The sequence below is a fragment of the Sus scrofa genome, chromosome 14 (genome assembly GCF_000003025.6).
Source record: "Sus scrofa isolate TJ Tabasco breed Duroc chromosome 14, Sscrofa11.1, whole genome shotgun sequence".
NCBI lineage: Eukaryota > Metazoa > Chordata > Mammalia > Artiodactyla > Suidae > Sus > Sus scrofa.
In genome coordinates, this window is record NC_010456.5 from 50,939,824 (window position 1) to 50,961,453 (window position 21,630).

A 21,630-nucleotide genomic window follows, 5' to 3' on the forward strand; every position below is an offset into this window, starting at 1 on the left:
CTGCCAGGCACCAGGGCTGCCCATCGCTTCTCACAGTTCTTAGCCAGCTGTGTGAGGCAGCCACTTCCTCCCCCTGTCCTGCGCTTACTCTGGACGACCTCATGTGGATCTTCGGGTTCAACATACCCTGAGAGCACAGACCTTCACGCTGACCTCTCCTCCTGCCTGGGTTGGCGTCTGGGGAGAGGGGAGCCCCAGTGAGTGCCCAAACCTGGCCCCCTGGCAGCACCTCCCCACATCAGCCTGCCTCTTTCTTGACCATCTCCCACAGCCACCTCTGTGCCCTGGATTCTCATGGCTCTGTGCTCCCGTGTCCTGACTCAGCCACGACGTAGGCCTCCTTCCCCATCAGAGCCCCTCCTGTATTGCCCGTAGGAAGGGCCCCCATGCCTGGCCCTGAGGTCCTCCCAGCTCTGGCTTTCCAGTCCCTCTGCCCCACACACATGGGCCATAACCATGCTTGCAGACATGTCCCTGCAGACCAGGCCCATCTCTCCAGGTCCAGCCGAGGGGCCATCGCCTCCACACACAAAGCTGTCTGAGTGCCCCTGACAGCAGCCGGCAGGCTGCAGGTGCCCAGGTCCCAGGGTAGAACTGGCCAAGTGGTCTTGGAGGCCCCAGGGGCCCAGTGCTGCAGCTTACCTGGTGATGGAGTGGAATTCTAGATCACATGGGGCCGGCAGGGATGGGGACGTCCTGGGGAGGCTTTTGAGCCTCCTCGCCAGTCATCAATGTGGTCATCAGGATGGCGAGCAAGGCAAGAGGTCCTGGGAGTGACTCTTTGCAGCCCAGCCTGGAGGCAAGGCTGGGCAGGAGGAACCACAGGAAGGAGCACCTACTGTATGCTTTACAGGCAGGGAGATGGCTCTGAGAGGGTGGGTGACTGCCTGAAATCGCATGGTGCAGAGCAGAGGCCCAGGTGCCTGAGGCCTACTCCTCCCCAGGTGGCCTCCAATGTCAGGCCACCATGTGAGCAGCTCCACTGCCCTTGGCCCTGGATCAGACTCCTTCCGGGACCCCCCTGAGGCTTTAGGATCAAGACCCTCAATGTGGCCTCAATGGCCCTCTCCTCCCCACACTCACCATACTGTTCTGTCACACGCATTTAAATCATCATTCTCCTCTGTCCTCCTCTGTGTGGGTTGACCTCAGGCCTCAGCCTTCCCAGCACCCCCAGTTCTGCCCAAGCTCTCTGTCCTCAGAGCTCTGTGTCTCTCTGTACCAGCACAGTCATTGGGTGTTCACACTGTGGGTGACACTGAACCTCCCTCTCCTCTAGGCTCCAGAAAGGCAAGTCCCTGTCCATTAGTCACCCCCTGCTTGGAGTCAACCCTCCAATGCCATGGACGGGGTGGAAAATGGAGGCTCACACTCCAAGGGGGGCCATCCCAGGGTCTGCAGGCCTTGAATCCACAGCTGGGAGCACCCTGAGCCCCTTCCAGTCTACCCCCACCCCAGGCGCAACAGCAGTACCTGCCCCTGCGTTCTCATCCCGGACAGAGCTGGCTGCTCCATGCCAGGCAGCTCTGCTGGCAACTGCCCCCTCCACGTCCCCTAAGATCCAAAGAGGCCATGCCATCCTGGGCAGAGGCAGGGTGCATATGGGGCAGAATCCACAACTAAGGGGGAAGTGTGGGCGAGGAAAGGGGTGGCGTCCACCAGGAGGGCAGTCATCATCCAGACAGAGCACCTGGGGCAGGAAAAGTGCTGCACTCCTGGGTCATGGCCTGCAGGCCTTGCAGCTGCCTCCTCTGAGATGCAGAGCAGTGAAGTTCTGGCCATTCTGCCTCCAGAAGAAAGGCAGGCACTGGGCCGGTCCCTCCTATGGGCCTCTGGACCTGGCCGCCCTGCCACCAAACTTCTTCACGGACCTCTGTCAAGAGCCCCAGGCACTCAGGCTGCATATTGTGTCTCCCAGCAACCTGGTGAGCCCTGCCGATCCTCTCCATTTGGGCTCCGGGGTTACCCCCCAACACCAAGCACACAAACTGCACTCGGAAGACAAATGGACAGCAGGGCCAAGGTACCTGAGGAGATGCTCCAGGAGGCCACGTTTCCCAAACCAGAAACAAGAGGGTTTTCACGTGGTTTCCAAAGGCAAAAGATGTCTAAGGGATGCAAAATGATGTGTCCTGGGTTCCAACAGCTCACAAAGGTCCCCAGCGACATAATCCAGGACCCTCCTCACCCAAGTGCGTTCTCTTCACAGTTGCTGCTCTGGGTACTGCCAACCCTCGACCCCCAGGACTCCCAGGACCACAGTTCCAAGGATCCCCAGAGGCCCCGCCCACTCCCAGGCCAGGGGTCCAGACCCCTCTGCTGCCTGCCCCTGCCTGGTCTCCTTGGCCTGAGTCATAGGCACTGGCCTTGGATCCTTGGATCCAAGGTGATTTGGGTCCTGGTTGTTCAGGGAAAAGCCCCCTCCCTCTCCTCCTCCCTCTGGACTCTGAGGTTTAGCCATTCTCAGAACAGCCTAGCTCTCCCAGGCCCTTCCCTGCCCAGCCCTCGTCACCTCTCCAGGCCCCATCCCTCAGAACCTGCATTCTCCAGGAGGTCCCTTGGGGCACTCCCACCCTCCTCACCCTGCTCACCACCCAGCTCTCCACCCTGAACAGCAGCTACACTTGGCTCCAGACAGTTCTGGAACCCCAGCCCAGCCAGACCAGGGCTGCCCTCCCAGGCACAGCCAAGTCCCTGGGACACAAGACCAAGAAGAGGTGTTCATCACACCTCAGAGAAGCTGCAGGAAATTGGCCCTCATGGGACAAGGACCATTGCAGGGTCAGCGTCACAACCAAAAGAGGGAAATGGGCATGGAGCCAGCATGCTGGCTGGGCCTGGGCAGCTCCTGGGGCCTGAGTGGAGACAGGGCAGCACAGCGTGGAAGAGCAGGGAGGGTCTCTGATGTCCTGTGTGCTGGGCTCCTTCCAGCCGGTGGGAAGCGGCGCTCCTGCCAGGCCAGCCTGTCTTCCAGAGCTCCTAGGACTGGCCCCCACCCAGTCCCCACTCCGGGCAGCCTGGCTTTATGACTTCACAGGCTGAAGTCACGCGGGGACAATGCTGGGCGTTCTACACCTCCAACTGCAGGCCCAGCCCGACCAGACGGCTTCCTACAGCGCAAACAAGGACAATGCCCGCTGGCCCACGTGGGGAGGGGATGTAGAAGGCAGCGGCACCGGCCGCTCCTGGCACCATGGATGATGCCGCGGTCCTAAGGAAGAAGGGTTACATCGTAGGCATCAACCTGGGCAAGGGCTCATACGCCAAAGTCAAATCTGCCTACTCTGAGCGCCTCAAGTTCAATGTGGCGGTCAAGATCATCGACCGCAAGAAGACACCCACTGACTTTGTGGAGAGATTCCTTCCCCGGGAGATGGACATCCTGGCAACCGTCAACCACCGATCCATCATCAAAACCTATGAGATCTTTGAGACCTCCGATGGGCGCATCTACATCGTCATGGAGCTCGGCGTCCAGGGCGACCTCCTTGAGTTCATTAAATGCCGGGGAGCCCTGCATGAGGATGTGGCTCGGAAGATGTTCCGGCAGCTCTCCTCAGCCGTCAAGTACTGCCATGACCTGGATGTCGTCCACCGAGACCTCAAGTGCGAGAACCTCCTCCTTGACAAGGACTTCAACATCAAGCTGTCTGACTTCGGCTTCTCCAAGCGCTGCCTGCGGGATGGCACCGGGCGCATCATCCTCAGCAAGACCTTCTGCGGGTCAGCAGCCTATGCAGCCCCCGAGGTGCTACAGGGCATCCCCTACCAGCCCAAGGTGTACGACATCTGGAGCCTGGGCGTGATTCTCTACATCATGGTCTGCGGCTCCATGCCCTACGATGACTCCGACATCAAGAAGATGCTGCGCATCCAGAAGGAGCACCGTGTGGACTTCCCTCGCTCAAAGAACCTGACGGGCGAGTGCAAGGACCTCATCTACCGCATCCTGCAGCCTGACGTCAACCGGCGGCTGCACATTGACGAGATCCTCAGCCATTCGTGGCTGCAGCCCCCCAAGCCCAAAGCCATGTCTTCTGCCTCCTTCAAGAGGGAGGGCGAGGGCAAGTACCGGGCCGAGTGCAAATTGGACACCCGGCCAGGCTCGCGGCCCGAGCACCGGCCTGACCACAAGCTAGGGGCCAAGACCCAGCACCGGCTGCTGCTGGTGCCTGAGAATGAGGACAAGATGGAGGACAGGCTGGCCGAGACCTCCAGGGTGAAGGACCATCATGTCTCCGGAGCCGAGGTGGGGAAGGCAAGCACCTAGCGGTGCGGAGGGCCCCAGGGGGGGCAGGGTGCACAGTGAGCGCCCCATAAGCTAAGTAGGAGGTAGGAGCTGAAGAAGGCACAGGTGCGAGAACAAGTAAAATCCGTCAATTAAACCGCTATTTTGATTACGTTCTATTAGCTTTCTTCTACTTAGTAGCAAAGACCTTAAACCCTGACCACCAAATAAACCACAGAGTGTATACTGCAGAGCCCCCAGGAGTCTTTTTCTCTAGGACTCAGCAGCCACCCTGCCTGCGGCATCGGGGGCTACAGCTCGGGGGCCCATTCCTCCTGGACAAGAAGAGATCACAGCCAGCCCACCCGCCAGGCCCCCGTGGGTCTCCCTGACCCGCCCCACCCTGCGCCTCCCCACGCAGACCCCATTCCCTCCCTCACACGGCCCTCCCTCAACAGGGATGGGATGGGAGACCTGGAAGCTGAGACTATTTGGCAGCAGCTTCCCCATCCCCCACCTGGGAACACTCCCCACATGCCAGCCACAAGCTCTAAGTCATCAGCATCTGGCCTCCAGTGACCTTGCTTTTACAGCATCCCCCTCTGCCTCCCCACTTCCTAGGGCCTAGCCATCATCCCTATGTGGGTAAAGAACCAGAAGTGGCCCTTTCCTGACCCTGGGCAGTCGAAGCCCCAAGCCCTCAGTGGGATACATGGCACTTGCAGGGCCAACTGGTGCCTGAGATCCTGAGCGGGAGCGCGAGGAAGGCACAAGGGTGGCTGGGGTCACAGCCCAAGGGTGGAGGCAGCCCTGCTCACCGGAAATGCTTTTTTTTGTTTGTTTGTTTGGGCTACACCACAGTATATATGGAGGTTCCCAGGCTAGGGATCAAATAGGAGCTACAGCTGCCAGCCTATGCTACAGCACAGCAACTTGGGATCCAAGCCACATCTGGGACCTACACCACAGTTCACAGCAACACCAGATCCTTAACCCACTAAGTGAGGTCAGGGATCAAACCGGTGTCCTCATGGATACCAGTCGGATTCATTTCTGCTGAGCCACGACGTGAACTCCTGGAAATGCTCTTTAATTACGGTTAAATAGAAAGGAGGGGGAGTCCAATAAAAAACTGTACCAGCAAAGCCCTGGGATGCACCCCAGGGCCGCAGGGGCAGGTCCTGTGCCAGCCTGGCACCTTTCTTCTGTGGCTCCTGGGACGCTCACTACTTTGGACACGACCCTGGGTCCCTAGGAAGCTGGAGTCCTCCGCTGGGTAGAGAGCTCCCCTGGAGGCTCCACGAAGCTTCCCGTGGCCCAGCCTAGCCCAGGCCCTAGAAGAAGTCCGAGGCTTTGCGCCGGGCAGGGAGCTGCAGCAAATTGTCCGTGATGCAGGCTGGGTCCTGGCTGAGGGGGGTGCGTGTGGCAGAGCCGGGAGCCGGTGTGCTTGTGGGGGTCTGAGGCCCACCAGCTGGGGTCTTGAGGTGGGCCGAGCGGGCCGGGGATGGTGTATAACTGGCTCGCAGGGCCCGGTCCGTGTACTTGCTAGCTGTCCTGCTCACAAGGCGCTGCAGCGCCGGGGACATGGCTGGGCTCAGGCCTTTGGGGGTAAGGCTGCAGTGGAAGGGGTGTGCAAGAGGCAGGATTAGGCCCAATCATGCACACCAGCAGCAGGCCCTCCCTCAGCCCCAAAGGAAGGCCCCCAGGAAGTGTGTGGTCATTCTAGGCGGAGGACACTGGATGGCCTAGCACAGGACAGTGAGGCCAAACCTGAGATCAAGGGGTGTAGTTGCCCCTAGCCGTGGGGCTGAAGTGACGACACCAACTCCACAGGGTAGATGGAAGCTCAGAGGAGATGGGCCTAAAGGTTATCCCTGAGAGATGAGTGAGAGAGGCTCGAAAAAAAGTAGAGCCCCCCCAACCCCAGCTCTGGACCAGGACTGCCACAAGGCCCCCGCCAGACCCAGGTTCTGAGCACATGTCCACACCAGGGGGGGGCGCGGGCAAGCAGGGCAGAGAGACACCCCCACCCCCACCGCGGCCAGGCCACCCCTCACCTGGCCAGGTTCTCCGTCACTCTTCGCAAAGCCTCCTGCTTCTTGGCCCGGTTCTTGGCGGCAGCCTCGTTGGCCATCTTTAGCCCCAGCCGCTCCCTGCGGCCGGGCTCCAAGATCTAAAAGGCAGCAGGTGTGTGGGTGGCCTGACTAGAGGTGCCAACCTTTTCCTGTGGCCCCTGGATCCCAACAACCCCCAATCACTTCCTTGAAAGCCCCCTAGAGCCCACCCTCCTGCCTGGCCTGGGCTTTTCATGAAGCTGGCATGGCCCAACCAGGAACTTCTGATCACCGTTCAGAAAAGGGGTCTCATTTCAGTTGGCTTCCCTCTGAACACAGGGATGAATTGACCTCCCGGATTTCTCTACAGAGCTTCAGGACGTATGTTCAGGGACTAGCTTTCTGCCAGGGCATCTATCTTGGTGTTTTGTTCCTTTTCTCACTTACAGGAACTCTACCTACATTGACTATGTTAACATACACCATTCAGATTTCTTTCACTTGTTTGCTTTTTTTGTTTTTTAGGGCCACACCAGCAACATATGGAGGTTCCCAGGCTAAGAATCAAATCAGAGCTGTAGCCACCGGCCTATGCCACAGTAACAGCAATGCAGGATCCGAGCTGCATCTGTGACCCATACCACATCTCACAGCAACGCCAGATACTTAACCCACTGATCAAGGCCAGGGATGGAACCACATCTTCATGAGTGTTAGTTGGGTTCATTAACTGCTAGGCCACAACGGGAACTCCTTCACTTGTTTGCTTTTAATCTTATTTTTGATGTTTTCTGCTTCACCTGAGGTTGTCACCTTCACATGGCATAACCCAACATTGCCGCCTTTGTGATTTTTTTTTCTTCTTTTTATGGCCACACTCGCAGCACATGGAAGTTCCAGGGCAAGGAATTGAATCTGAGCCATAGCTGCAATGTACACCACGGCTGCAAGCAACACTGGATCTTATTATTATTATTATTTTTTGTCTTTTGTCCTTTTAGGGCCACACCTGTGGCATGTGGAGGTTCCCAGGCTAGGGGTCTAATCGGAGCTGTAGCCACCGGCCTATGCCAGAGCCACAGCAACATGTGATCTGAGCCGCGTCTGCGACCTACACCACAGCTCACAGCAACGCCAGATCCTTAACCCACTGAGAGGGGCCAGGGATCGAACCCACAACCTCATGGTTCCCAGTCGGATTTGTTTCCACTGCACCACAACGGGAACTCCGACACTGAATCTTTTTAACCCACTGCGCTGGGCTGGGGATCGAATCTGCACCTCTGCAGTGACCTGGGATGCTGCAGTCCGATGTGCCACAGCAGAGATTCTGCTTTGTGATTTCTTACTTCGTTAGATTTAGAAAGTCCTTTCTGGAGTTCCCGTCGTGGCGCCAGTGGTTAACGAATCCGACTAGGAACCATGAGGTTGCGGGTTCGGTCCCTGCCCTTGCTCAGTGGGTTAACGATCCGGCATTGCCGTGAGCTGTGGTGTAGGTTGCAGACGCGGCTCGGATTCCGTGTTGCTGTGGCTGTGGGGTAGGCCAGTGGCTACAGCTCCGATTCAACCCCTAGCCTGGGAACCTCCATATGCCACGGGAGCGGCCCAAGAAATAGCAACAACAACAACAATAACAACAACAACAAAAAAGACAAAAAAAAAAAAAAAAAAGACCTTTAGAAAGTCCTTTCTGCCTTTAATATCAGAATAAATATTAACGGGTGTGTCATTCTGAAGTTTTGCACTCATTATTTTAATGCTTTACTTTTCTGCCACCTTACTGGAATCATCCTGCTACACGTGTTAAGGACCTGGTTCACCCTATTTCCAAATACCCAGCACAAACAACACGAGGCACCATCTCTCTCCTGCCCCCAATTCTGCCTAGGACTGAGGACCAGCAGCTCACTCCTGACATGCTGGCCATATACACCCCTCCTGCAAGTATTTCTTGGTTGTCACTATGCCCCAGACTGAGAACCAAGGCACCAAGGCCCTATGAATGTGACCTAGACAAGCGTCTCTCCTGTGCTGGAGGAGGGCACCCTCCTCTCAGCTGCCCTGCTATGTGCCCTCCTGTAAGTCCGGCCTACAAGCCTGTGCTCTCCTCCCAAGCTGAGTCACTCCTACTGATTAAACCCTTCTGTTGCTACAATGATTGATTCTTTCTCCTTTACACTTGAAGTTGATTACTGCCAGTGTTTAAAGAAACCTATGGAGGAGTTCCTGTCATGGCAAAGCAGAAACAAATCTAACTAGGAACCCTGAGGTTGCAGGTTCGATCCCTGGCCTCACTCACTGTGAGCTGTGATGTAGGTTGCAGACGAGGCTTGGATCTGGCGTTGCTGTGGCTGTGGCGTAGGCTGGCAGCTACAGCTCCCATTGGATCCCTAGCCTGAGAATTTCCATATGCCACGGGTGCCGCCCTAAAAAGTCCAAAAAAAAAAAAAAAAAAGGTAAAGGGACCTGTGAACCCCCCCTCCCCAGACCTACATTAACCCCAGCCTGCTGCCCAACTTTTGGGGGTTTCAAATCAGATAATATTACTTGCGGTACCACCAATCCCTGCCACCAGTGATGCCCCCATACGGAGGTTGGCCGAGCAACACACAGGACCGCCACAAAGGGCGGAGTGTGCAGGCCTATGTCCAAATCCCCCCAAGCCATATCCATCGCTATTTCGCCACAAACTGAGCAAACCAGGGGCCTTCCTAACACCACTCTGGGGCCCCACCTGCCCACCCACTCCCTGGGCCACCCCATCCCTATGAACAACCTGCACCCAGCCTTCTGCCCGCCTGGCTCACAAAGGGCCTCCCTCACAGGCTTCAGGCCCCATGAACCGCACTCTGACCACTCCTCCAACACCGGGCTGGGCCATGCAATCTGGTTCTCCTGTAACCAGAGGCCTCTCCATCAGGACCCTGCCCTCCTGAGGACACAGTGTGTCACATGGGACACAGGGGCTCCAGGACCCTTCCTGGCCCTCAGGCCTGTGGTGTAGTTGAGCTTCTGGCCTACCTGAGACTAGCCCTCATCTCTGCACCGCCCTGTGCTCCAGGTCCACAGGCTCAGGCACCACAGCAGCTTTCTGACTGGATGCCTGGCCCACTCCCACGTACCCCCGTGCCAGACCCACCCGCCCACACTCTGGCACCTGCGCAGGTCTGTAGCCCCCTTCCCTCTTCACTAGACCATGGGAGCTCAGAAGGCCTCATGTCCACTTGGGCCCACCTGTACTACCCCTACCACCACCCACCTTGAAGGCTGGCCCAGGTGTCCTGTCCACGTAGGGGCTTTCGGATCCTTCCACTCTCAGGGGTGTGTTCTCTACCTCCCCCCAGGTCATCAGCGGGGACTCGTTCACACCTGCAGAGGAAGAACCCACAGTCACCTTAGGTCAGGGACCGGGGGCGGGGGGGGGGGGGGAATCAGGCACCAAGGCTAGCAGCTGGCCCTCCATCTTTCCCAGGACACGCAACCTGGCACCTCTGCCCTGAGAGGGAAACACCATGGCCACTGTGCACGCCAGACCCTGCAACCAGGGACTTAGCCTGGGGGTAGTGGGTGGGGGCAGCTCCCCAGAGAGGTGCAGACTCCACCACAATGGAGGAGATGCTTAGGAGCTTCCAAGCTTCCAAACCACCCAGGAGCTGGGCAAACCATGGTGCCCTCGTAGGCCCTGGCCACAAAGGCCAGCATGGGCCCAGGAGGCCACCCTGAGTTGCATGCACCCTCTCAACTCCCTATATTTAGGTTAACGAGCACCTTGTGCCCACTGACGTGGAGCCCAGAACTGGGAGATGTCATCCGGGACTGACGGTGGCACGAGGCGGGCAGCCTGAGTGAGGGAAGCCACGCAGCCCAGCAGGACCCCTCAGGCCCTGGTGCACCCAGCCTCCTGGAGACAGAGTCTGGCTTCCACACACACGTTCTACAAGAGAAGATGCCTGCCCAGCGCCCCTGTGCTCACCATGCTGCCTTAGCATGCTCACCACACCAGTCTGTCCTGCCAAGGTGAGGGCCAGGCAGAGGCCACCCAGCTAGACCAACAGGCCCCATCTGTCTCAGGCCTAAGAGTCCAGCTCACCTGCAGCCCCGTTCAGCCCTGGTGTTGCAGGGGTGGGACACTAGGCCCAAGTCACATTCAGTGAAAGCCAGATCCAGGAGAGCAGCAGGAGTGGCTGGGGCCAACGGGGCAGCCCACCTCCCCCTAGGCCATCCCAGCAGCAGGCCAGCTGGCCAGGGGCAGGCTTCTCACCAGGGGCAGGAGAAGGGGTGGCAACAAATCCAAACCCGCCCACTCGGGGGGACTCCTGGGGGATCAGCTCCTTGCCGTCCGGACCCACCTTGCCCTGTTTATGCTGGAACAAGAGGAGAAGTGGAGTCAGGCCCGCCCGCCCATCTGCCCATGGGCACCTCCCCTCCTGGGGGCAGACCCAGGGGAAGGAGGGAGAACCCCTCAGAGCAGTATTCATGTAAGGGAAGCGCCCCTTCCATGGAAACCAGGGCAGTGGGGCCTCGGCCACACCCCCACCACGTGCAGGGGATCCCCCCACACCCACACTATGTCCAGAGTCCCCACGGGAACTATGCTAATGCAGGACACCTGCGCTCTGACCTCCTCCCTGCTAGGCAACTGTGAGAGCCTCCAAAACAGTCTTCCCAACCCCTCCTGCCCCCTTCAACCCACCAGAGGCATTACCACACAAGGGCTGAAATCTCTGCTGCCCACCCCACCAAGCCCTTCCCCCACAGGCCTCGTCTCCCCAAGCCCTGCCCTGGGTGGGGGTGGGGGTGGGGGTGGGGGTCTGGTCAGACCAGGTGGCTCCGGCTGCCTCCCTCCTCCCACATCTTTGCCCCCAAAGGGAGCCAGCACAGAGCTGACCCACAAAATGTCTGAGCAAGACTGTGCCAACCAAGAGTCCCCAGGGATCCGAGAAAAGCTTCAGGAGCCCCCCCCACCCACAGGGACTCAATCACCCCAGTCCTGCCAAGCTCTGCTGAGCCCGAGGTCGGTCCCAACTTAGGAGGGCAGCTGAGAACAGAGGGGCGAGGCTTGGAGCCCCAGAGTCCCCCCACCTGGGCATTGAGGGCAGCAGCCTGCTGCAGCTGGGACCGGCTCAGTGCCTGGCTGAAGGGGTCCTTGAGGAAGCGCGTGTTCTTGTGCACCACCTGCCGGGGCTTCTTAAACAACTGCTCTTCGTCAGGGACGCCTGCAGATGGGCAGAAATGGGTATCAGGGTGGGCTGCCCCTGGCCACGCCATGGGAGGAGCACAGCCTGGCCGAGGCTGGGGGGCCACTGCTCAAACAGGCCAGGACACTTGGAAGCCCCACCCCGACCCCCGCCGGCTGCTCACCCTCTGGGTAGTACATGAGGGAGTTCTTGGCCTTGTACTTCCAGGTCTCCACGCCGGCCTGGCTGCTCTCGATGGCTTGGTGCTCAGCTGATGGAAGCTCCAGGTTATCTTTCTGCCTCTGAGTCATGGGGAGTGAGGGTCAGAGAGGCCCCTGGGCCCTGGGCCCCCCAACCCCAAAAGAGGGTGCCTCCGCCATGCGCCAGGGCACCTTCTCGAACTCCTCCTCAGCCTGGTACAGCCAGGCGTGGCGGGCGCGGCTCTTCTCCTTGGCCACCTCCATGACCTCCTGGAAGGAGGCGTTGTCCTCACTTGTGTACCGGCTCAAGAAGACATCCAGGCTGGGCAGGGCCGCCTCCTCCTCCTCCTTCACAGACTCTCCTGCATGGGGCATGGGCGTGGGACGAGGAGCCATGAATGGCACAAGTAGCACCCTGGGTTCCAGTGACAATCAGGGTTGGAGGCCTCCCCCATCTGTGGGTCTGTCTGTGAGCCCGCACTGCCAGATGACCCCTGGGGGCAAAGTTACCACCCCAGCTGCCAGGCAGCCCCAGGGGCCACCTCATCTACTGGCTGCCAATGCAGCAGGTGCTCTGACTCAGACCAGGGAGGGGCAAGGGGGTGGATTGCAGAGCAACATGATCACGGCAGGTCTTTCCCACCAGCATGGTACCAGTCATGTAGGCCCTGCCTCCAAAGCTCTGGGCTGTCCCTCTGTCCCTGGTGTGTCCTCATCCTGATTTCCTCCCTCCTGGTACTTGGGTTACAGTTCGATGGGTGACTGTCACCTAAGCCTGTGACTTGCTGGTAGACCTGATGGCGGGGACCTCATAATATCTTGCATGCATGCTGCGGGTTGGGGGGTTGCCTCGCAGGCACCAGGCCACAGGAGAGCCTCTTCACCACACTACCACCTGCTAGGCCAAGTGCAGAACACTGCGCCTAAAAGGTCAAGAGTGGAGTGAGAAAGATGGGGATGCAGACCTCGTTCCGATAGCTCTGGGACCTACAAAAGTTACTGCCTTCCTAAGCCTCGCTGTGTTCACCTATCACTGTGAACAAGATGATACCTACACTCGGGTTAGCTAAAGAATTCCTGTGTTGACTGACAAACAAGGGGGTGATGGCACATGCCATGGTGTAACGCAGAGCCAAGCTCTGAGGACACTCAGGATGTGCTGTGTGAGCAGCAGAAGGCTGGGTTCAGAGGCGGAAAATGCCATGCCTGTGAGAGTACACGGGGCATGGAAGCCAGGAGAGCTCTCATGGACGAGAACCTAGTGAATAGCACAATGCATGGTCACTGCTGACAGACTGGGAGGAGGCCCGAGGGTTCACAGAATGCTCCTTCCATGAGAGGCTCCCTCCTAAAGTGGGGATGAACCTTAACACCCCAGTAAGCACGCCGAAGAGATGTGGGAGGCCCACCACATGCACACGCCATCCAATGCAGAGCGTGCGGGCAGAAGCAAAAGAACTGCTCTTGTGGAGGAAGGGACAGTAAACAAACAGAAAGGCTTTTTAGAGGGCCATGCCCTGCATTGAGAAAACAGCCAGGCGGCAGAGAGCAGAGCATAGGAGTAAGGTGACTCGCCGCTGGGAGGTCAGGAAAGGGCTCCCCGACAGGCGACATCTGAGCAGAAACCTGAAGGAGGAAAAGCAAGCACTACAGTCTACAGTCATCCAGGGGTAGAAGCCAGCTCAGGAGAAGCAAGTGCAGAGGGCTGAGAATCTTAAGGGGCCAGTGAAGGAAGGAGCCCTCCAAGGCCCATAAGCCCACCAACAGGGCTGACACAGTGAGAAGGCCACCAAGAGGGAACTCAAGGTTCCCATTCGTGGTGGGGAGTGGAGGTGGGGCAGAGGCTCAGAGGATTCCCTACTTTTGGAGCGGGACCCAGATCTTCTGCTTCCTAGACCGTAGCTCCCAAACCCTATGGGTGCCACTAAGGCAAAGAGACCCTCAAGGACAAGGTGTGGTCTGCCTGTGGACACCACTGGGCCCCCAAGGTGAAGGCCCCAAGCAAAAAGAACACACATGGAGTTCCCATCGTGGCGCAGTGGTTAACGAATCCAACTAGGAACCATGAGGTTGCAGGTTCGATCCCTGCCCTTGCTCAGTGGGTTAACAATCCAGCATTGCCATGAGCTGTGGTGTGGGTCGCAGATGCAGCTTGGATTGCACGTTGCTGTGGCTCTGGTGTAGGCTGGCAGCTACAGCTCCGATTGGACCGCTAGCCTGGGAACCTCCATATGCCGAGGGAGCGGCCCAAGAAATAGCAAAAAGACAAAAAAAAAAAAAGAACACACACTCACCAGTGCCATCCTCCAGGCCGCGGCCCCGGCCCCGGGCCTTACTGCCTACCACTCCACTGCCTGTGTGCACCTCAGGGGTTTCAAACGTGGCTGGAGTCACATCTGGGGAAAGTCGGGGTGGGAATAAAGAAAGGGGCCCTGAGGCAACAGTTCAGTGGGAGTCCCCTCCCCGCCCCCAAGGGAGTCCTCTTACAGGGCGGTGGAGGCTCTCTAGACATCTTGCCCAGGGCAGAGCCAAACTTGATGGCGATCTGGCGCATGCGCTCCAAGTCTCCATTCTCCTCTGCCTCCAAGTACTCCTTCTGCGCCTGCAGCTTCTCCACGTCAGGGAAGAAATCCCTCTGGATGACCGTCTGGAGGCCCTGAAGGAGTGATCAGAACACAAGTCAGAGGTTCCATCTGCCTTTCAGCCCTTAAAGTGCATACTGAGGCTCCCAAGTTCTGTCCAGCCCAATGATCCCCAAAGCTTGGGGACACTTTTAAAGCTTTCTCTCTCCCTCACTAACCTATCATTCTTGTTTATTTATTTGTTTGCTTTTTAGTGCCGCACCTGAGGCACACAGAAGTTCCCAGGCTAGGGGTCGAATCGGAGCTACAGCTGCTGGCCTATGCCTCAGGCACAGCAACACAGGATCCAAGCCAAGTCTGCAACCTACACCACAACTCACAGCAACACCAGACCCTCGACCCCCTGAGCAAGACCAGGGCTCAAATCTACATCATCATGGATACTAGTGGGATTCGTTTCTGCTTCACGACAAGGGAAACTCTCTAACCCATCATTCTTGCTCTCCTTTCTTTTTTTTTTTTTTTTTTTTTTTTTTTTTTTTTTGTCTTTTTGCTATTTCTTGGGCCGCTCCCAAGGCATATGGAGGTTCCCAGGCTAGGGGTCGAATCGGAGCTGTAGCTGCCAGCCTACGCCAGAGCCACAGCAATTCAGGACCCGAGCCACGTCTGCAACCTACATCACAGCTCAAGGCAACGCCGGATCGTTAACCCACTGAGCAAGGGCAGGGATCGAACCCGCAACCTCATGATTCCTAGTCGGATTCGTTAACCACTGCGCCACGACGGGAACTCCTTCGCTCTCCTTTCTTAACTCCACCTCCACATCAGCCTGATCAATGTGCGTGTTGCCACCTTCATTCCACCAAAACCACTACTTCCTTTTTTGTTTGTTTGTTTTGTTTTTTAGGGCTGAACCCATGGGCATGTGGAGGTTCCCAGCCGGGGGTCCAATGGGAGCTGTAGCTGCTGGCCTGCACCACAGCAACACAGGATCTGAGCCTCATCTGCAACCTACACCACAGCTCACAGCAACACCAGATCCTTAAACCACTAAGCAAGGCCGGGGATAGAACCTGCATGAGGATGCTAGTCAGATTTGTTAACTTCTGAGCCAGGTCGGGAACTCCCACACCCTCTATTCTGATCTGAACCCTTTACCAGGATGACTTCAGCCAGTCACCCCACCACCAGCACTGGTTGAGATTCCCACCTCTGCAGCTCCAGACAGACTTGATCCTGAGCTATAAGTCCGTGCATCCAGGTGTTCCCTAAAGCCACCTGCCTCCGCATTGCAGAGGACTCCCCTACACTTAACTGACTTCCTCCAAACCCTGTGCCAGCTTCTCCTGCGTTGTTTTCGGCAGGATCAAGGCCTACTTCAAAGGTGGGAGGCCCACCGACGCAGCGATGCCACGATGCCACCGTTTCTAGAACCCTCAGCCTTAGCACTTGTTATTATCGCCCTCCAGGAAGTTCTGTCACCATCCTCCTAAATTCCTAATGACCGTTTAATAAAAACTTGTTTCTCTGACGCCCACCCGCAACCTCGTACAGACACACTCAACCCCCACTGCCCCCTGACAGCAGGGACACCTCGCTCTACACGCTGTTTGTTTGGCTCTCAGACCGTCCACGCTCGACAGCAGAGGCTCGGACTGCTCCACCGCCGCGAGGAGACGAGAGTGTCGCGGGACAGGGGGAACGCGGGACGGGCCCAGACGTCACTGTCGTCCGCGCCGAGTCCTACCTCGATGTACTCCTCCTCGTCCAGCACCCGCTGCCTGCTTGTTGCAGGCCCGGCCTCCCCGGCTGCGCGCTTCCTCCGAGGCCGGGACGCGGCAGGAAGCATCAGGGTCCGGGCCGGCGGCCCAGGCGTCTCCATCACTATCCCAGCACCGCCCCGGCGGCGCAGAGGCGACACCGGCGGAGGTGGGGCGCGCCAGCTGCGCAGGCGCCTGAAACTGCTGACCAATCGGAGAGCCGCGTGTTTCCGAAGACCGGCCGGCGCTCCTTACTGACGTCACCGGGACCCTTTGGGTTCGTATTCCTCGCCCCGCCCCGCTCTGTTCATGCCTTGTGGGTCGTGGGTGCCAGGGGGCGCTGCGGTGGTGAGACTAAAGGGCGTGTCGTTTCCGCTAATTGTGAAAAATTCCAGCGCCGAATATTTGGAAGCCTTGGAATTCCAATTTCTCGCAAATAAGCACTACATATACTTCTATTTTTTTAACAAAGACACACTCTTCAGAAAACTTCGTTATATACGCGTTTCAAAGTTTTTATTCAATCTTTATGCGAGAAATGTCTAGTCCCTAAATGCTACAGTTGGCTTCCAAGAAGACAGCTAATTCTTATCGAAGTGGACCAGAAAATTGCCTGAGCATTTTCCCGAACCATCATTTCTTCCAAAAGGAGGTTGTGAATTACACCAAACAAGTTCTGCCCCAGAATGATTCAGTATAGGCAGTTATTCTGTCATGGAGTAGTGTCTCCATGGTATTGGTTCCTGCCCTCATAAAGCTGGAGTCAAATGCAGACGACAGACACTAGTCAGATCATCCCACAAACAGGCATAAAATGGCACGGTCAAGTGCAAGAGAGCAGAATCCTACCTGGGGGGCAGTCAGGGGAAGTTTCCAGGGAAGGGAGTGGTTGCAGGCATTGACCAGGTGGAGGGGGAGAGCTTGTTTGAAGGCCAGAGGGAGAAGACCTTTGCATACACAGAGTGCAAGGAACAGTGGGGTAGGAGCTGATGCCAGAGGGGCAGGGCCAGGCTGCAGGTAAGTCAAGAGTCATGGGTCAAGGCAACCTTGTTTTGTCTTTGTTCTGGGAGCAGTGGAAGCCCTTGGAGTGCTGTAGGCAGGAGGGGGACAGGTTCGGACTTGTACCCTGGCTTTTACGGAGAATGAATCACAGAGGAATCAGAGTGATGCAGGCAGACAAGCTGGAGGAGGCTGCAGTGGTCAAGGTGAGAGATGACAGTGGTTTTCACCAGGTTGGAGCCTGGAAAGAAGATGGATTCTGGGATTGTTTTTGGAGAAAATCAACCTGGAACCTGGAAAGAAGATGGATTCTGGGATTGTTTTTGGAGAAAATCAACCTGCTGTTGGCCTGGGTTTGGTGGGTGAGGGAGAGGAGGGGTCAAGGTGCTTGCCAACTCTCTGTTTTATGCACCTGGGATGCACAGAGGAAGAGGCTGCTATGGACAAGGGGACTTAGAGGTGCTGTGGGCTTCCAGGTGGAGTCAAGGGACAGCTAGACATAACTCTTTAGCACAGGAGAGAGGCCTGGGCTGGGATGTAAACGTGAGACAGAGATAGGAACCGAGCCTGAGAGTGGAGGTGATAAACTGAGGTGAGAAGAGAGTGCCTGGGCTCAGCCAGGGACACTTATGTTACAGCAGCTGTAGGGGGAGCCTGCCCAAGGCAGCTGAAGAGGAATGAAAAAGCTGGAGGGCAGCACAGCCAATGGTCCTTTGAAAGTGGAGACTTGATCACGGGTGTCCCACACCATGACAAAGAGCCACTCAGACAACAAGGGCAGAGGTTCTGGGGCCAGGAGGCTAAGGATGTCCCAGCCTGTGGGGAAGCCCTGAGGGCAAGTTGGGCAATCTCCAAGGATAAGGCCAGGATTTGAAGAGAAGGCTCTGTGGCAGCCAGAAGAGCATCCTGGGGGGGTTAGTGAGGGCTGCTGTGCTGAGGCCACCCGACAGTGTCAGAGCAGCCCTGGCCTGGCAAGGGGCACATGCATGGTGCTGCCTGACCTGACACCTCCCACCTCCGAGAACCCTGGGAGCTGCAGCCTTGGCTTCAGCACCTTTTCTGGAGAGATCCAGACACCAGACATTGCCCCTGCCCTCCAGGACCTGTGAGGAAGCAGAACTAAGTCCTCAGGCCAGATGAGGGGTGTCAGGCCTTGTGCCCACTGTACAGGCCAACTTGGGGATCAATTGAAGCCTTGTTTTCACACTGTCCTTCTCCCTGGAGCCAGGATGATGGAGGCTATAGCAGGTGTTTTCAAGGCAGTTTGCAGATCCCCCTCAATTGAACATCTTCTTGCCCCACAGGATGGCAGAAATTGACCGCATGAGGGAGGCAGACACTTCTGCACAGAAGCCCCTCAGAGTGGGGAAGCCAATGACCCCCACCCAAGAAGCAGCTCCCAGAGGCCAGGGCAGGCCCCCAGGGTGCTGGCAACGATCCATGCAGCAATGTGCTCTGCTGGGGGCACTCCACACAGGGGCGGAGAACTCACTGGGCTCTGACAAACTGGCCCCCCTCCCTGGGAAGGAGAGAGGAGGCCAGATACCACTGGGTGTAGAGTGAGGTCATGGAAGACTGCAGTGTCTGCACCGCTTTTTCTGTATTTGCAGTTCACAGGATCGATGGGTGGGAAAGGGGCTTCAAGAAATTCCCTTAATCTACAGGTAAGGACCCTCTGGCCCTGTGTAGCAGCCCCAGGATGCAGACACCACCCTCTACGCCTTGGGAGGGCTGCAGGTGGGTCAAGGTGGAGAGGACTGAGGTCGGCACCGGCAGGAGGGGAGGAGGAGTCCCAGCGCCTGGTGGCCAAGGGGTGGCTGTGGTCCTGGGGCGGTTTAGTACCTCCTGGGTGTGTGCGTGGGGGATTGAGGAAGTTGACCTTCCCTGTGTCCCGCACTCCATCCCCGAATCTCCCCAGCCCTGCGGCCGCTGGCCATTGGAAAACAGGGCGCACAGAGCAGGGGGCATGGGGCGCTCTCCCGCCTGGCTCAAGTGGCCGGGGACACACGCAGAGGGAGATGCTGCATCGAGCTCCAGGACGCAGACAGCTGTGCAGACTCCACGAAAGAGGCTGGTGTCCTCTCCCACCTCCTGTTATGGCAGATCTCTCTTCTCCCAGCGCTGACGCCAGAGGACGCCGCCGAGCCCAGGAGTGACCCCCATGGCCGTCAGCAGCTCTCCTTAGGGGGTTTCTTGGCTCCTGGCAGGAGCCTACCAGACGCTGACGCGCGTTTCTGGTGTCGCCACTTGGCCCGGCGGTTCTTGAACCAGACCTGAGGAGAAGGAGAGGCGCTCAGGCACGCCCAGCCTGGGGATCTGCGTCCCACGCAGCTTCCAAAGTGGACCCGCCAGGGCCTCGGGATGCAGGTGTGTGCGGACGAAGACTGCGGAGCCAGGACCGCTCAGCGGCTGCGCCCTGCTCTCTCACCTGCTGCAGATGCCGGTAGCAACTTGGGCATCGGGGCTGTAGCAGCTTCCCCACTCGGACCAGCATACTTGCCCTCCCCTTCCCACCCCCTGCTGCTGCGCGCTCTCCCGAGCTTCCCAAATTCCGAAACATGCATGCTCTCCTCGATAGTCATGGGTGGTGCCGGGGAGGGGAGTTTAAAACTAAGGAAAAGAAACCAGCCTTATCTCCGCTCCGGCTCCTGCCCTTCCGCAAGAGCCAGTTCCTGCCCGCCTCTCGTCCCGGACCCGCCTGGCGCTCCCTCGCTCCCGGGGCCTCCGCACTTCGGGCCCCGAGTCGCGGACACACACCTCTACACGCTCCTCGCGCAGGCGGATGCGGCCGGCCAGCCGCTCCCGCGTGCCCACGTCGGGGTACTGGTTCTGCACGAAGAGCGCCTCCAGCGCCTGCAGCTGCTCCTCGCTGAAGATGGTGCGGTGGCGCCTCGTGCGTCGCTGCGGCCCGGGGCTGCCAGCGCCCGGCAGCGCCCCAGAGCCTTCGGTAGACGAGGCCAAGGGCAAGGGCGCCGTGGGTCCTAGCCTCACCGGCCAAGGCAGCCGCGCGCCTGCGGGGCGAGGGCGCGTTGAGGCGCGGGGCAGGCGCCGGGCTCCAATCCCACCGCGCCGCGCTGGGTACCCCCGGGCCCGCGCCCTCCGCCCACTCACCCAGCCCCGAGGCCGGCTCCGGGGCCCGTTGGGGCGCGGCGCGGGGGCCGCAGCAGCAGCAGCAGGCACAGGGAGCTGCCTCAGGCGTCCCGGGCGCCCCGGGCTCCGCGGGGCTTTGGCGGCCGGCGGCCAGCGGCGGAGGGGCGGCCCGGGCCGGAGGGCTCCGCTCGGGGAGGCCGGAGAGGATATGCTCAATGGAGAAGGGGCAGAGCCTCCCGGAGCCCCTGCGGCCCGACGCGCCCCCGGCCGCCGTCATGCCGCCTGTTGGCCACCGCCGCCGCCGCCGCGGGAATATATCCGTCGGGGGGGCGCGCGGTAATCCCCGGGCCGGGCGCCGGGTCCACGCGGGCTAATCCCGCCTCACCGCCAGCAGCGCGCTAATCCCCGGCGGCCGCGGCGGAGGCGGGAGGGGCTGCGGGGGCCCTGCGCCCCGCATCCGTGCCCCTGACCCGTGGGGCTGGCGGAGCGCGGGGCTGCCTCCAATGCCCACCCTCCTGCGGTCTAGCCCTGAGGCTAGGGCGGCGCCTAGAGGACGCCGGGAGCGCTGCAGCCCTAGGGCGCGGCTGACCCACCGGCCCAGCCCGTGTCCCCTGTCCCATAGCCACCGCGGCCAGGGCTGACTCCTCGTCCCCTTCGGGGCCTTACCTGGGCGGCGAACAAGTCTGGAGAAACCTGACAAACTGCACAGTCTCCTGGTCCTCAAACTTCTGAGCTCCAGCCTCAGGTGGGGCCCAATACCATCCGCAACGCCGTGCTCGCACCACACTTTGGCCCCAATCTCCGCCCCCACCCCCACCAATTAAGAGCCCCGGCCTCATCCTCAGGCAGGAAACCCGCGCGGGCGTCAGACATCCCCGCGCAAAACCCGCAACCCCATTGCTCCGGGGCCCTTTTCTTGGATCAGGGAATCTTCCCAACTCCATCCAAGGCCCCACTTATGTGCTCTGAAGCCACTTCTCCTTTCCTTTCCTGTATGTCCCAGCATCCCCTCAAAACCTTTAACACCCCTGCCCACCCTCAGTGTAGTCACACTTCTCAGGAGCTGTCCTGTCGTCCACACCCCCACTGCTCAGCAGGGGCCAGTCTGGCTCCGTCCACCATCTCTCCAGGGCATTCTGCCCAACAATGCTGGTGACCTACACTTTGCCAAATTCTAGGAAGACTGTTTTTTTCTTTTCTTTTCTTTTTCTTTCCTTCTTTCTTTTTTTGTTTTTTTGCTTTTTAGTGCTGCACCGGAGGCATACAGAGGTTCCCAGGCTGGGAACCCAATCAGAGCTACAGTGCCACAGCAATGCAGGATCCAAGCCTCGCCTTCGACCAACACCACAGCTCACAGCAATGCTGGATCTGTAACTGAGTGAGGCCAGGGATCAAACCACAACCTCATGGTTTCCAGTTGGATTTGTTTCACTGCTCCAGTACGGGAACTCCTAGGAAGACTGTTTCATCCTCAACTAAGCAGCTTTGTACAGCCAGCCAGGGCTTGTGTGTAAGGCCTTCTCTGGACCTCTGAAAGGTT

General features: G+C 58.6%; 3 protein-coding genes across 3 annotated transcripts; 1 reads left to right on the forward strand and 2 right to left on the reverse strand.

The window, feature by feature from the left end:
* Window positions 3,194-4,270, forward strand: TSSK2 (testis specific serine kinase 2). Its single transcript, NM_001287413.1, has one exon. It carries the CDS (start codon window positions 3,194-3,196, stop codon window positions 4,268-4,270), a length of 1,077 nt encoding a protein of 358 aa, NP_001274342.1.
* Window positions 5,298-16,195, reverse strand: DGCR14 (DiGeorge syndrome critical region gene 14). Its single transcript, XM_005654113.3, has 10 exons — window positions 15,989-16,195; window positions 14,147-14,315; window positions 13,954-14,055; window positions 11,852-12,021; window positions 11,644-11,761; window positions 11,365-11,498; window positions 10,544-10,646; window positions 9,542-9,651; window positions 6,286-6,401; window positions 5,298-5,842 (listed from the first exon to the last, which is right to left on the reverse strand). Exons 1-10 carry the CDS (start codon window positions 16,121-16,123, stop codon window positions 5,563-5,565), a joined length of 1,437 nt encoding a protein of 478 aa, XP_005654170.1. The 5' UTR covers window positions 16,124-16,195; the 3' UTR covers window positions 5,298-5,562.
* On the reverse strand, window positions 16,492-20,601 carry GSC2 (goosecoid homeobox 2). The gene is made up of 3 exons (XM_001927426.5): window positions 20,112-20,601; window positions 19,758-20,011; window positions 16,492-19,273 (listed from the first exon to the last, which is right to left on the reverse strand). The coding sequence occupies exons 1-3, from the start codon at window positions 20,365-20,367 to the stop codon at window positions 19,169-19,171; spliced, it is 615 nt and encodes a 204-aa protein (XP_001927461.4). The 5' UTR covers window positions 20,368-20,601; the 3' UTR covers window positions 16,492-19,168.